The following is a 15,181-nucleotide window of genomic DNA, read 5'->3' as shown; positions in this document are numbered from 1 at the left end:
GTCTTGAACAGCTTAAAAAAAATTGGGGATGATTGATTTAGAATTACGGATTCACGTTGGAAGTAATGAAAGTCACTTCCCCTCCTCATCTTCAGGTCTGGTCTGTGTAGCTTGTTGGTTTGGAACTGCAACATGTAAAATGTTATTTTCTTAGTTTGGGGAGGGGTGTTAAGACGCACTAGGCTGTTGTCCAAAATTCCTAGTCCCTCACATGTAACACTCATCCATCAAGTAGTTCATGATGATGAAATGTCTTGGTATGGGTCCTTGATTAACTAGGAGAGAGACGGCAATTTCCTAGTTTCCGAGATTATGTCTCCCGGGGCTGCTGGTTTCTTTGGACGGAATAAGCTTCGCCCCCTTCCATGTGTATTGTACTCCCGTGTTAGCTTATTCAGCTCCCACAGGCGTCCGATGGGGACAAGTATCACTGCGGTTGGTAGACAGCTGCAGATATGGTTTCTACTTCAGCGAGTCAAAGATAGTTCTGAGCTGTCTCATTCAACTCCTTCGCATAGTATCTACCAAAATACACAGTTCAGTGTTGAGCAAACATTCTCGAGGGTGATTTCTTCCAAGTCAGTTATCTACTTTCCCTTAAAATAGAAAGAACATGGGATTTCAAATAGTTGAGTCATGGTTCCCCAGGCCTGGCTCAGACCCTTACTAGTTCTCTGCCCTTAGGCAAGTTACTTACTTATCCTTTCTGAGGCTCAGTTTTGTTACCTAAAAATGAGGATACAACTTTTGGGAGGGATGGGACAGTAGAAATGCCATCGAATGAATATATTGATTGTAAGCCATATCCTAGTTTCAGAAACACAAGAACGAGTATCCTCAAAGTGAGGAGGTATGCTCTCCACTTCGTGCCTCTGTTATGTAAAAATTATAGAAAAACATAAAGTGCCCAGTAAATAGTCTGGTAAATAATCTATTTGGGCACTATCAGGATAGTGCCCATTTTTATTTACTAGCGAATAATAATTCCTGCCATCACTGCCTTTTCTCTCTGGGCAGGAAGATTTCTAATTTTAATTTGTAACTGAAATTGAAATGTAACTGCTGAATTATTATCCCTTATTTTGCCCCCTTAAAAGCATCCTGACTTTAGGTGAGAAGAGATGAACTCTCAATTTTGATGATTTGTTTTCAGGAATCATGAGATTGGGCACCAGCCAAATCTGTGATTTGGGCCTTGTGCTTATATTTGCCAAACTTTTGCTTATGTTATTACCTTTAACCCTGATGACAGCAACCGTAGCAGAGTAACTTAAGAGTGTATGGGGCATGGCTGAGTAATATTTCATTATATCTATATCTATATATATATCTCACATCTTCTTTATCCATGTGTTGATGGACTTCGGGCTCTTTCCATAGTTTGGCTATTGTGAACATTGCTGCTATAAACATTGGGGTGCAGGTACCCCTTCAGATCACTACATTTGTGTCTTTGGGGTAAATACCTTAAGGAGGGCATGAGATATAATGAGCACTGGGTGTTACATAAGACTGGTGAATCACTGAACTCTACCTCTGAAACTCATAATACACTATATGCTAATTAATTGAATTAAAAAAATAATAAAGTTAAAAAAAAGTATTGGGGAAGAGAAACCTATTATACCCATAACTGGAAGAGAGATGAACTTGGTCTATAGGCTGAGCATAGAAGTAGCCTCAAGGTTTGGATTAGAGCTTTAGTGGTTAGTGTTTTGGTATGTACAGCTTTAAAAACTTTCCTTAACAGTCCTGTCCACCTCAGACGGTTGTGCTGTGGTCTGTAGATAAGGTTGTCCATTGGATCACAGCTTTGTTTTTTAACTTTTTATGGAATTATAGTATACAGGAAGTAAGGTGTATGTTTTATATATTTCTAGCTTGTTGAATTTTTAAAAACTGAATACCTGTATATGACCAGCACCCAGATCAAGTAGCAGAACATTACCAATACCCCCCAAACCTTCCAACAACTCCCTTCTGATAACTACGCCCTCTAAGGGTAACTACTATCTTGCCTTTTAGTATCACAGATTATTTTTGCCATTTTTTTTTTTAACCTTCTGTAAGTGAAATCTTGCAGTATATATTCTTCTGTGTCTGGTCTCTTTTTAACAGTGTGTATGAGTCACCTGTATTGTTGCACGTGGTTATAGATTACCATAGACCACCATCTATTTACCCATTCTGGTAATGGGCCTTTTGGTTAGTTTCCAGTTTTGGCCATGATGAATAGTGTTGTGAACATTCCAGTACATGTCTTGGTGAACACAGGTATGCAATTCTGTTGAGTACATACCTAGGAGTAGAATGAATGGCCGCTTTATTTTTATGCAATAATCACTGACATTTACTGAACAATACTTAAATTGTGTCATGGATTATTCGATTTCATCCCGTCTTATCAGGATTGTTTTGACGATTAGACAACACATTTTAAAGAGGGAGCAAGGAAGGCACCAAATGTTTACATACTGTGCCGGGTTCATACAGATAGTAACTGGTGGAATCAGGATTCTAACCCCAATAAGAATTACTGCACACTACTTGGCCTTCCAATAAAATTTCCTTTTCCCACAGATTTGAAATACTACCTTGATAATATACCAACTTGCCATAAATATATCAGTCTGTTTATGGACTTCCTGTTCTGTTGCGGTGATCTGTTTGTCTATTCTTATACTACCTTGTGATCATTTAAAATATCTTAATCCAATCCTGTTATGCACCTTAATTAAAATTTTAATAAGCTCCTGTTGACCTCACAATCAAGTCCAAACCCTTTAGCATGTCACATAAGGCCCCTCCCAGCCACCTCCTACCTCTGGAGCCTCAGATGTGGGTACAGATCTCTTTCCCCTGTGTTCTAGTTAGAAAAACCTTCTGGTAGTTGTCTGAGCAGGTGAAGCAGTCATTCCATGTAACATCCATGTTTCCGTGCTGTTGTTTGTATGCTTCCTATGCCTCATTTTCTTTACTTCATATACTGAGCAAGTACCTCTGGTTAGAAATGTATGATGGGAACTCCAGGGATCTTCCCATCCTTTGTTTACGGTCCCAGTCAACTGTGGCCACGGTGTAACCCTTGTGCTGAGTTACTCTCTGTACGAAGCAGTCATCTGCATAGGTTCCTTTGTGTGTGCATGGTAATGGTTCAAATCTTGGATCCTTGGCAATCCTTAGAGCCACTCGATACTTTTGCCCCAGTTCCTTAGTTTCAGCCATTACACAGTCAGTTATACAAGGGATACACTTGGCATACAGACATTGACTGTACCAAGTCAAGTTCGGCTTGAATGGAAAAGTTGATAAAGTTGGTATCAACTAGGATGTGGTCAGGTGGGCCCAGCTGTGTGTTGTATTGGGAAAATAAGCAGGAAGGATGTTGGGGGACTTCTCTTTCCTTGAGTACACTGGGATCTTTCTTTTTTTTTTTTTTTAAGATTTTATTTATTTATTTGACAGAGAGAGAGACAGCCAGCGAGAGAGGGAACAGAAGCAGGGGGAGTGGGAGAGGAAGAAGCAGGCTCCTAGCGGAGGAGCCTGATGTGGGGCTCGATCCCAGAACGCTGGGATCACGCCCTGAGCCAAAGGCAGATGCTTAAGGACTGCGCCACCCAGGCACCCCCTCTGATAGCTCTTTTAAAGTCTGCAGTTGAAACTGAGTGCCTTTCTTTTGTTTTTCTTGCCTACCTAGGATGTCAAAAAAAAAAAAGGCCCACACTTAGCTAACAGCAGCATTTGTCACATGGGTGTTCCACCTCTTGTTTGGTGACCTGTGTAGAGTTTCTTAACTCCAAATCAATCGGTTCATACTGTTTCAGGAAAAGTCTTTGTTTTTGGTACTTTAAAAACCCCACTTTAGACTCTGGGTAACATTTGTAATGATTTCAGTAGCAGATTGTTTGGGATGGCTGCAGCCCACTCTCTCAACAGAAGGTTTGGACTAGTAACTTAAAGAGCAATGTCTTCTCCCATTCTAAAGACCTTATATTGCCGGTGAAGATGTGGGCTTCTTGCTTTGAAGTGGGGAGCTCTGGGCAAATCACCTAAACTCTCATGAGGGCCCAGCTTTCATCGTGAAAAAGCTGGGGTGATGATGGGGTACTGTGGGGTGAAAACGAACTGCTCCCCTCCCCCTTCTGCCTGCAGGCCCTGCGCTCTTGGTGCTGCACTTGGTTGCCCTTTATGGGATCCGTGGAGGCTTTCCAGGGTTGAAAACGGGGCCTCCAACCTCTCCCAGCCCTGAAAGGAAAGCCATTTTCTTATCCTAACTATTTACACATCAGAGGAAAGGAGGGGGTTTAGCTAGGCACCTTCAGTGGGGATTTCAGAAGTATATTACATCGTGTTTTTCTGAAGAGATAATCTCTCTCCTGGTGTTTTTAAATTATAATTTTAAAGTAATACAAAAATAATATTAAGTCTCTTAGATCAATGAAAGCCGAGTATAACTCAAGGGTAATCTTAATGAACGGGGAAAAGAAGTGAGATATTTTGACAGACACTGATTTCCAAAGCACAGGTGCACACAGTGGCTAAAAATAGCGTCATGTCGTCAGTGTTAGTGAAAGATGTAGTCGGAAAAAACCAGGGTTTCTTTTCCAAAATCAGGCCCTGAGTAACTTACAGGAATATGGAGGTAGCTTAAAATGGGAATTTGTAAAAAACCATGTCAGTGTGTGGCTCCTAAAAGAGTGTAATAATCATACACCCACACATACCTTTTTTTTTTTTTTTTACAAAGTAAAATCCACTTTCTTAATTCCTGCCTTTTACAAAATCTGGAAATAAGGTGGAGTCAGAAGGCAGACCTCATTGGGTAGATGAAGACACCGTCGCAAAGGTCTAGACTGTTCCAAGGCCCCAGGGCTACTTAAGGGCCAAGGCCAGGGCTTGCTTGCTTCTGGTCTTTGCTCCCAGTGCTTTTCATAAGCAGGGAGAATCAGGCTTAGAAAGCACAGTAGAACTTAAAATGTTTACTAATTGTAATTTTACCTCATAATAACGATATCACTTGTGAGAGACGTTGTAAAGAATAAGGGTTTTGTGTCATAAACTCTGGAGTCAAGCTGTCTGGGATAAAATTCTAGCTCCATCACTTACTAGCTATTATTTAACCTTTTCTCTTTCTGTTTCTTCAACTTTAAAGTCTTATCTCCTGAGTCATTGCATGTAAATGACTAGAAGAGTACTAAAGTTTTTTTTTTTGTTTGTTTTTTTCTTAACCACTAATCAAAATAGGGCAAGTATTAGTAGATCACTCCCCTTTTACAGATGGATATCGAGGCTGGGAGTTAGCCCCTAAGCCAGGACTTACAGCTAGGTCTTCTCACATCATTTCTGGTGTTCTTTCTATTAAACTCTACTTCATCTGTGGTATCGTGAATAAATCAAAATGAGTTTTCACCTAGTTTGTTTTACTGGTTTAATACAGGGTTCTTGGAAAGTCACCCTTTTGGGTGTGCCACAAAGCGCATTTTCTTCCACAGGGAATTAAGCTGTGAGGGTCACATTCCTGCAGTTGGAGAAATGTCTAACTTGGCAGCTCGGTGTCGGGCCAGGCCCCGCAGCTGATGGCCTCTGTTCCAGCCACACCCAAATTGTCAGCAATACCTGTTTATTTATTGTGCTCTGGCAGTTCTGTCGGACTTTGTATTCGTTTTTCCAAGACCAAATTTCCCCTCCGTTGTGATCACTCTTTTGCTTCTTTGGATACCCACTGCTTGAGAACCCGTTGACGCAGGGGTCATGTCTTTCCTGCTTATGTAGTAAGGCCAAAGCCAGCATTATGCTGGTATTTCCTATGGGCTGGGAAGGTCATCTACCTCAACCACTATTATTTCACATTGTTCTGGGGGTGCTAGCCGGTGAATTGGACAAGAAATGGAATAAGATACAAAATTTTATTCACAGATGGAGTTGTATGGTTAGAAAGCCCAAGAGGCTCCGTTTTCTGGTATTACAAACAATTAGGTAACTCAGCTAATATTACAAATGATAAGGTAATTTAGCTTTGGTGGTTGGGTATAAAAAGAGATAGAGAGCAGAGCTCCATACAAAAGTTATAAAAGTTGTGAAAGACTTCTTCCTGTTTGGGAATTGTATCACATTGATAGAAGAAAGATGCCGGTTCTAGTTCTTTAGGAAAATAAAATGTGACCAGCCAAGAAAATCAAGACAAATGTGGAAGAAAAATGGGAGCGGGATTAATCATGTAACTTTACCAGATACTGTAACATACTATAAGACTAGAAATTAAAATAGTTTGATATTGGTATAAGAAGTCAATTCTAAACAGGATAGCACTTTAATATAATAAGAGACTTTACTACAAAAGGAAATAAATATATGATGAAAGTAGCTTTTCAAATCAATGGAGAAAGTATGGGTTACTCTGTAAATGGGATTGGGAAAGCTGAGTGACCATCTAGAAAAAGAGGTTGGATCTCTTCCTCAGTCCTGAGATGAACGGGGAATGTGTTACAGTAAACTGTGAATGCTTGAATATTATTAGAGTGGAGAAGTAGCTTGTGAGTGGATATACTGATGGATACATTTGCCTGCATTAAATGTGCACTTCTACATGTCAAAATATGGCAAGAATACCATCAAAGCAAGATTTAACGACAGACCTGAAAATATTTGCAACAATGAGAAAGGGGAATTTCTATAATATATAAAGAAATGCAAATCTCGCAGAAAAATGGAGAAAGGAAATGCTAAAGTTTTGAAAACATAATGGTAAATATAGAATACACTAAATCGTGAGAGCGTGGAGGGAGGACCGGCATTAATCTACATTGTAAGAGAAAGTGTAAGTCGGTTAAATATTTTTGTAGGTATTTGGCAGTATCTACCAAAATTAAATGCAAATGTCTGTGAATTGAGCAGATTAACTCACAAGATTTTATCCTACATGGACGTGTATAAGAAGGTAATGGAGAATATCACTGCGGCATTGTAACAGTGTAAACGAATTTGGGACAGTCACATAAAAGGAATACTATAAAGCCAGCAAAAATATCTCTTCAAGGGACTGAAACAAGGTGTAGAACTGTGTAATGCAAGATACGTTGAAAAGGGAGGAACAGTAGTAACATATAATGTTATTTGTTGAAAGAAATAAAAGAAACTGACTGCTGTTGCTGAAGGGAATTGGGAGATGAGGGTCAGGAGGGAGGCTTACTTCTGATGTAGACCTTTCTGTAATTTTTTTTTTTTTTTTGGTGGGGGAGGGAAAATTAATATTGTGAAGTCTTCTATCCATTTTGCCCAAATAGCCCGGGGCTTTGAATACAGAAATTTCTATTTTACTTCTGCCTTTTGAATATGACATTTTTTGGCAAGGTTTCTCATCCCAGTATATGCTTTTTCCTACATCAAGATATTACAGTCCTATTGGAAATTGTCTTTATAATTCAGTTTTGGCAGGCTTAACTGTATGCCTTATCCCAGTAAAGACTAACCATGTATTTCTATAGTATTGATTTTTTTTTCAACTTGGCTAGAAGTATTTTTTGCTTATATTATAATATTTTATTCCATCGATTTGCAAATTGATATGATTGTAGCTGATAAGAGCTCTTCTTCAGTTTTCTTGAATTATATTGGTACTGTCCCTTTGGTAGCCTTCATCACAGAGGAGAATGTTTTGCAAGGGTGAATTTTGTTTAGTTAAAAAAAAATAATAACCAGGCTTAGAGAAACTAACCGCTGTGTCTGTTTTAATCTGGACAGATCTGGAGGCCAATCACTGCCACCTTTTATTTCCCTGTGGGTCCAGGAACTGGATTTCTTTATTTGGTCAATTTATATTTCTTATATCAGTATTCTACACGACTTGAAACAGGTATGTTATCCATAGTTGTTTTAAGATTTGTTTCTGTCTAATTTACCAGTTCATGTTTACGTATTGGAAGAATTTGGAGGGCAGTTGGCCTAGGAAGTGGCATAACAATGGCAAATGCTCAGTAAGTCGTACTGATGCCAAGACTGTCCTCGGTGCTGAGATGACTTGCTTTTTAATCCTCACAACATCATCATGAGGCATAGGTAACAGTGTCACCATTTTATCAGTGCAAAAGTGGAAGACTGGAGCTTTACACATCTTGTCCACTCCTTGTCCCTAGTGGCTGAGCTGTGTGCCTCTCACTTAAATTTGACATCTCATTTCTGTCATGTGTTGGTCCTTGTCTTTTATTGCACCATTGGGCTGAAGTGTGTACATCTCCCGGATTGGGGTTGAAAACACTCCTTTATGCTGTGAAAGCCTTGTTCTCTGTGATCGAATCACTCACTTGTAAAATACATAGGTGGGATTTAATAATACGGTGGTCTATCAGATATCACTACCCGTATGATGTTATCGATAAGCTTTTTTACAAAAATCTTTTCCTAAAAGTTTCTTTGTGAACTGTCACTTGCTTCTTTGTACAATACCTTATGTGCTGTTCTGAGTTGCTTATACTGAGAAGCAATAAATTGATTCTGCTGTGTCAAAACGTGAACATAATTTCGTTAAGCCTAAATGATTTTGAAAAGGTTGGCTGACTCCAGAGACTTTATAAACCTGCTAGCTGTCAGCTCAGGATAGAGAATTCTGAACCACCCTTAAATCTAAGTCAGTTTGAGAATTGTGAGTCAATCTCATAACTGCAGGGAAGTAGAAGGATGGGCATTTGGTGTCAAAAATGATTTTTCCTTAAATTGGCATTTGTACCAGGTGCTTTTAAGAAAGGAAATCATTATATTAATACAAAGTGTCAGGTCGCTGACACATTGTTACCACTGGAAGGGACCTAACCCATCCCCTTATTCAGGGAAGTGAAGTGTCTGAGCGGAGCTAAAACTGACCAGCGAGACTCTCACCACCACATCTCAGTTTGGTCCTTAAAGCCCCCAGAGTACATGATCTTTATTCTCCCCTGTCCCAGTTGGGCCTGATAATGATGCTGACTTGCTTCGCATTCTACTCTTCTGTTACAGTTTCATTGACGATTAAGCTGTTGGAGTAATTTTGTTTTTGCATCAGTAGTAAACTCTAAGTGTGGATGACCCATGACCGATTTTTAAACATTTCGTTATGGAAAAATTCCAGATATACACAAAAGTAGTGAGAAAGGTTAATGAACATTTGTTTTCCTTTTTATTGAGATAAAATTCACATAACAAAAATATGACAGTTTTAACCATTTTAAAGTATACGGTTCTGTTGTTGTTTTTCTTTAAGATTTTATTTGAGAGAGAGCAAGCATGAGCAGGGGGAGAGGCAAAGGAAGATGGAGAAGCAGACTCCCCGCTGAGCAGGGAGCCCAATGCAGGGCTCGATCCCAGGACCCTGAGATCATAACCTGAGTCAAAGGCAGACGTTTAACCTCTGAACCACCCAGGCACCCTGGTTCCTTGGTCTTTAGTCTGTTTGCAGTGTTATGCAGCCACCACTACTATCTAATTCAAGACGTCTTCATCAACCCCCCAAAACCCAAAGCAGTTACTCTCTATCCCCCATCCTCCCTTTCTCCAAGCTCCTGGCAAGCTCTGAGCTACTTTCTATGCATATGGATTTGAGTATTTGAGACATTTTGAGAGTCCTTCTGTGACTGACTTCTTTCACTTAGTAGAGTGTTTTCAAGGTTTATCCACGTGGTAGTGTGTGTCTACATGTCTACATGAACCCTCTTTTAACTATTGCTCACTTTTTTTTTAAGTATTTATTTAATCTCTATAACCAGTGTGCGGCTCGAACTCATGACTCAGACATCAAGAGTCGCACACTTCACTGACTGAGCCAGCCAGGTGCCCCTAACTACTGCTCAACTTTAACAGTGATCTCATCCCTGGTCTTACTTGATTTCTATTCATGTCTGTCCCCCTACCCCTGATTATTTGAAGGAAATGCCAGACATGATATCGTTTCATCCGTAAATATTTCAGTATTCACCTCTGAAACACAAGGACTTAAGAAATAATCATAATACTGTTATGAAATATAAATTACAATAATTCCATGACCACATTTTATTTATAAATTGTTTTCTCTTGGTTACTTGACATCCTGGAGCCCATTTACCCTTCCCTACTATCTAGTCAGGTAATATAACTAATTCGTAATATCTGAATAACACTTAAGATCTACAGGATTATTAGCCCATTGATCTCGTTTGTCTACTTTAATTCTTATAAGTTTCCCCCCGTCCCTACTCTCCAGTCGCAGAGCATTTTGAAGTTCTAGAGCTGAGAGGCATTTTTTAAAGCTTTATTGATCTATAATTCAAATGCTATACAGTTCCACCCATTTAAAGTGTACAATTTGGTGAGTATTCATAGAGTCGTGCAGTCATTACTACAATTAATTTTAGAGTATTTTATCACCACGGAAAGAAACCCTGTACCCATCCAAAGCCACTCCCCATTTCTATTCAACCTCATCTTCCCCTTAAGCTTTTAGGCACCCACTAATCTACTCTTGCCTTTTTAGATTTGCCTCTTCTGGACCTTTCTTACAGGTGGAGTCATACAATATGTGACTGGCCTCTTCCACTTAGTGTAGTGCTGTCAGGGCTCCTCCCTGTAGCAAGCATCAGCCCGTCATTCCTTTTTATTGCCAAATAAGACTCCATTGTATGGAATTATCATGTTTTATTTTTCCATCCCTCAGTTGATGGACGTTTGACTTATTTTCATTTTTCACTGTTATGAATAAGGCTGCTATGAACATTCATGTCGAGAGGAACTTTTGAGGCCTGTCCTTTTAAAGTAAGATTTCACAGACAAGAAAATAATGGTCTGGAGAGGTGGTGACATGCCCTGAAGGTCACAAAGCTGTTGGAGATAACACAGCTAGGCCTGGAGCCCAGGTTCGCTGATCCCCAGTCTTCTCTGCACCATACAGCCTCATATTAACGTCCTGACGAAACGCTTGCCGCCTGCGCCTTTTCCTTCCTGACTCAGTTAGGTGTATGGCAGTGTTGGCTTGTTTATGAGGTTTCTGACTGGACCCGGAAGACTGTGGCTTGAAACCAGTTAATTTGTAAGTTTCCAGTTGCAAACTTGTCAAATAATATAGTACTATAGTTTATATGATTACAATAGTTCAAGTATTCAGTCCAAAGAATCCTTGGAAATCACAAAGCCAGTGGGGATGCCTGGCTGTCTCAGCAGGTAGAGCATGCGACTCTTGACCCCAGGGTCATGAGTTTAAGCCCCATCTTCGTCATGGAGCCTACTTAAAAAAAAAAGCAACCAAACAAATCACAAAGCTGAAACCAAATCAAAAGGAGCACAACTATTACTAAAATTCAGAAGTGCTGTTAGAATTTCAGCTCTGACTCATCCGTAGGGATTCCCTACCACTAAGCATCCTTAACACTGGGGCTAAAGTGTGCCTTTGAGATGCCAGGGGACACATTGGGGAAAGAAGGAGAGGCTTCTGCTGGAAACTTGTTTTATTTTTTTTTATTTTTTTATTTTTTTTTAAGATTTTTTATTTATTTGAGAGAGAGAGCATGAGCAGGAGGAGGGGTGGGGGAGGGATAAAGGGTGGGGGAGAAGCAGACTCCCTGCTGAGCAGGGAGCTCACCACAGGGCTTAGTCCCAGGACCCCAAGATCATGACCTGAGCCAAAGGCAGACACTTAACCGACTGAGCCACCCAGGCGCCCCACTTCTTTTCTTTTAGATGAATATTTCCCCCTGCTTTTCTTTCTTTTTTTTTTTTTTTTAAGATTTTATTTATTTATTTGACAGAGAGAGAGACAGCCAGCGAGAGAGGGAACAAAAGTGGGAGAGGAAGAAGCAGGCTCCCAGCGGAGCAGGGAGCCCGATGCGGGGCTCAATCCCAGGGTTCTGGGATCACGCCCTGAGCCGAAGGCAGACGCCCAACGACTGAGCCACCCAGGCGCCCCTCCCCCTGCTTTTCTAATACTTGTTAGGGTTTCTTTTTAATTGACTGTATATCATGCCATTATGATGGGGTGTCCAGGAGAAGGAAGGTAGCTGTTTGAGCTAGTGTGACCTTACAGTCATTTGTTTTTTATCTCTGCCTCTTTTCTAGCCTTCCGACGGAAGGCATGAGGAATCACCCTGCGAAGGGAGAGCCAAACCAGTGTTGATTATTCTGTCCAGAACTGAGACAGAGCCTGATATACAGTGTAGTAACAAGGGCACTAGACTAGTATTAGAGTTCACCCTGCTTCTAACAAGCCATGTGACTCTGGTCATGTAACTTTCTGTCCTCATCTGTAGAAAAGGGGTCTTTCCTTTCTACCTCCCAGATGTGGTGTGAAGATGAAGAGTCAGAGGCTATGGGAAGGTTTGGCTGTGGCCCCACCCCTCCTCTCCTCCAGCATTGTTTTCCCTTGCTAGAAGGGCAGCTGGAAGGAAGGGATTGAATCTTTTCAGAAAGCCCAGTATCAGACCCAGTGGTAGAGAGTGTGTGTGTGTGTGTGTGTGTGTATCTAACAACAACAACAACAACAACAACAACAACAACAACAGTAAGAAGCTCCCAGCAGAGTCATGCTGGAGGAGTCACAGTGGTAGGCAAGGCAGATGTGGTTCCTTCTGCATCAGGGCTTATGGTCTAGAGGAGGGGGAAAGGATTAGCCAAGTGATCACAGATGTGTCATCAGGTCATGAGCAGAGCTGGGAAGGAAAGGCCCACTGGTTGTGAGGTCTTCAGGGGATGGGATCTCAGAAGCCCGTGGAACGGACTCTCGCTGTGGGTCTCTTAGCTTGTGGTGGTCGGGGAGCCTGTCCCTTACTGGAATTCAGTTAGGAGAACACAGATTAGCCTTGCTCAGGTGACTGGTTCAGGGCTTTATTGAGGACATGGTTTTATTTATTTGTTAAATTTATTTTTAGAGGTTTTATTTTTAAGTCATCTCTTCACCCAATGTGGGGCTTGAACCCACAACCCCGAGATCAAGAGTCGCACGTTCTACCAACTGAGCCAGCCAGGTGCCCCAAGGGCATGATTTTAGATATTTTTAAAAAGTTTTTTTTGCTTGAGAGGAGAAATTTAAAAATATTCTCATTTTGGCTTTCTCTATAACTTTTTGAAGTATTTTTCTACATAGAAGTCACTTTGTTCTGAAATTCTGAACCATGACATTTGGCTTATTTTTGTTTCTAGGAGCTTTTGATGGGAGGCCGGCAGACTATTTATTCATGCTCCTCTTTAACTGGATTTGCATCGTGGTATCCTTTAGTCTGTTATTTGGGGCCAGAAATAAACCATTATTTTCAGGTTTGGGGAAGTAGACAGCATTCTACACAACAGTTCAAATTATAGTATTTGCATCTTTGTTTGCTACAGTTAATAATTACAAATTATTAAAGTTCGTTTTTAAAGTTGTAGTAAATCACAGAGCCCTTGAGTGATGGCGTTCTCTTGCCGCTGTGGGGTTTTCCACATTTGGATGAATTTTACTGCCGTCCGTCTTCTTGTTCCTGGTTCTCTGTGTTCTCATGTGTGACAGCTTGTTGACAGCAGCACAAAGAGATTCCATGCCATGAGACAGCTTTTGGAATCTGTGCTCCTTCTCGGAAAATTAATTTCAACCAGCATCCCTTTCTGACTTCGTTGCTGTCCTTGTCTTTGGGGCCTGCATGATAATCCGGTGCCTCCGTAAGGCCCTGGCTCTGGGAAAGGCCCCGGCTCGGCTCTGTGTCGCAGCCACAGCTGACAGCAGCCTTCCAGCTGCGAACCTGTGCAGGTGGTGAGGGCAGCAGAGGGGGCGTGATGGCTCGGTCTGCGCCCAGTTGGTGAGCTTAACATTGCTCTGGGGCTTAGCTTCCATTGAAACTTGGCCAGGAGCCAGGACATGTGGCACTTTGGATGCCCTTTCCCCTCCTTTAAGGGAAGGGGAAAAAATTATTCTAGACCTCAGCCATGCTGTGGAGCCCTCGATGTGAGTAGAATCCTTATTTGTTTCAGGGCACAGGTATCTCTGTCTTCCAGTTGACAATGAGATGCTAAAATGCAGGGCAAGGCAAAGAGGACGCAAGGGGGCCAACTGAGTCATAGGCCGAAGCAATTCACTTCTCGCGTTTCCTTGTCGTCGTATAGTATAATAGAATATTCATAATGGAGATTATTAGATACCTTTGTGTTCTGAGATGTTTTAAACAGCCTGAACTACGGAAGAGGGTTTTCTTTCAGAACACGGGAATGAAATGAACTGATACTAGGTGCACAATGCTTTGTTTGTTTCTGATCTTTAACTTTGTAAACCAAGATTACTGGCTTAGCAATGGATATGCAGGTAAGTGTCCCTTGAAACTATTTGCCCTTTTATATGTTTCAAATTTATAATTAATGGCCTTCGAGAGAAGCTTAAATTGCATTAACCCTGTGGTTAATTACGTGGCATTTTGAAATTATAGAATTACAGCAACTTTTATTTTGAAGGTCTTATTGGAATTATCTAAACCATTACTTCCTAGCTCATTTCTGGCTTCTTCGTTACGTTTGTACGTTGAGAGTTATGGTTCTCCAGCATTTTCTATGCATTCTGTGGATTTTTTTAAATTTAAAAAAATTTTTTTAAATTTTTTATGTTTAAAAACTTTTTGTGGCTATGTATTTTTTTAATTGAGAATATACAGTAAGTAAAGTTTTACTGCCTACTTTTTTCAAATAACCAAGCTTGACCCTGATATTTCTGAATACATCTAAATAATTATATTTTATCCCAGGATTTTGTAGCATGCATTGTATAATTGATTAACTGAAAGGATCAGTTTGTAATTCTGATGATTGAATTTCTTTTGGTTTTTGAATAGCCAAATGAGAATTTGTTTGTAGGGGAGAGGTTAGAAAAAAAAAAAGTAGATGCGCACTGAGCCTGTTTGAAGTGCCTGTGGAGCCTTGTCTACATGTTGACCTCTTTTGCAGTTGCTGATGATTCCTCTGATCATGTCAGTACTCTATGTCTGGGCCCAGCTGAACAGAGACATGATTGTATCATTTTGGTTTGGAACACGATTTAAGGTACTTTCGCGTAGTTGGAAAAATTTCCTTTTCATTTGTCTTTGCAAAATCCCTCTTCAGCTCAGAGATGCGCTTTCTGACTCGTCCAGAAGAGGTCACTGCAGAGCAGTGTACCATAGGCAGGCCCCCCCCTCTGCTGGGCTCAGTCCCCTGCCTGTCTTTAGCCAGCCAGGAATCCTTTGCTGAC

General features: G+C 40.7%; 1 protein-coding gene across 5 annotated transcripts in view; it reads left to right on the top strand.

The window, feature by feature from the left end:
* Window positions 1–15,181, top strand: part of DERL1 (derlin 1) — a 44,778-nt gene that overhangs the window by 14,294 nt on the left and 15,303 nt on the right. For all 5 annotated transcript variants that reach the window (XM_057307830.1, XM_057307831.1, XM_026495493.4 and 2 more), the window contains exons 2-5: window positions 7,741–7,852; window positions 13,135–13,199; window positions 14,240–14,266; window positions 14,899–14,994. In XM_057307830.1, the coding sequence (XP_057163813.1) occupies window positions 7,741–7,852; window positions 13,135–13,199; window positions 14,240–14,266; window positions 14,899–14,994 (300 nt within the window). The remainder of the gene's footprint in view (window positions 1–7,740; window positions 7,853–13,134; window positions 13,200–14,239; window positions 14,267–14,898; window positions 14,995–15,181) is intronic.

This window comes from Ursus arctos, unplaced genomic scaffold (genome assembly GCF_023065955.2).
Source record: "Ursus arctos isolate Adak ecotype North America unplaced genomic scaffold, UrsArc2.0 scaffold_6, whole genome shotgun sequence".
In the NCBI taxonomy this organism is placed as follows: domain Eukaryota; kingdom Metazoa; phylum Chordata; class Mammalia; order Carnivora; family Ursidae; genus Ursus; species Ursus arctos.
Note: the sequence above shows the minus strand (reverse complement) of the source record. Positions and strands in the feature narration are given on the sequence as shown.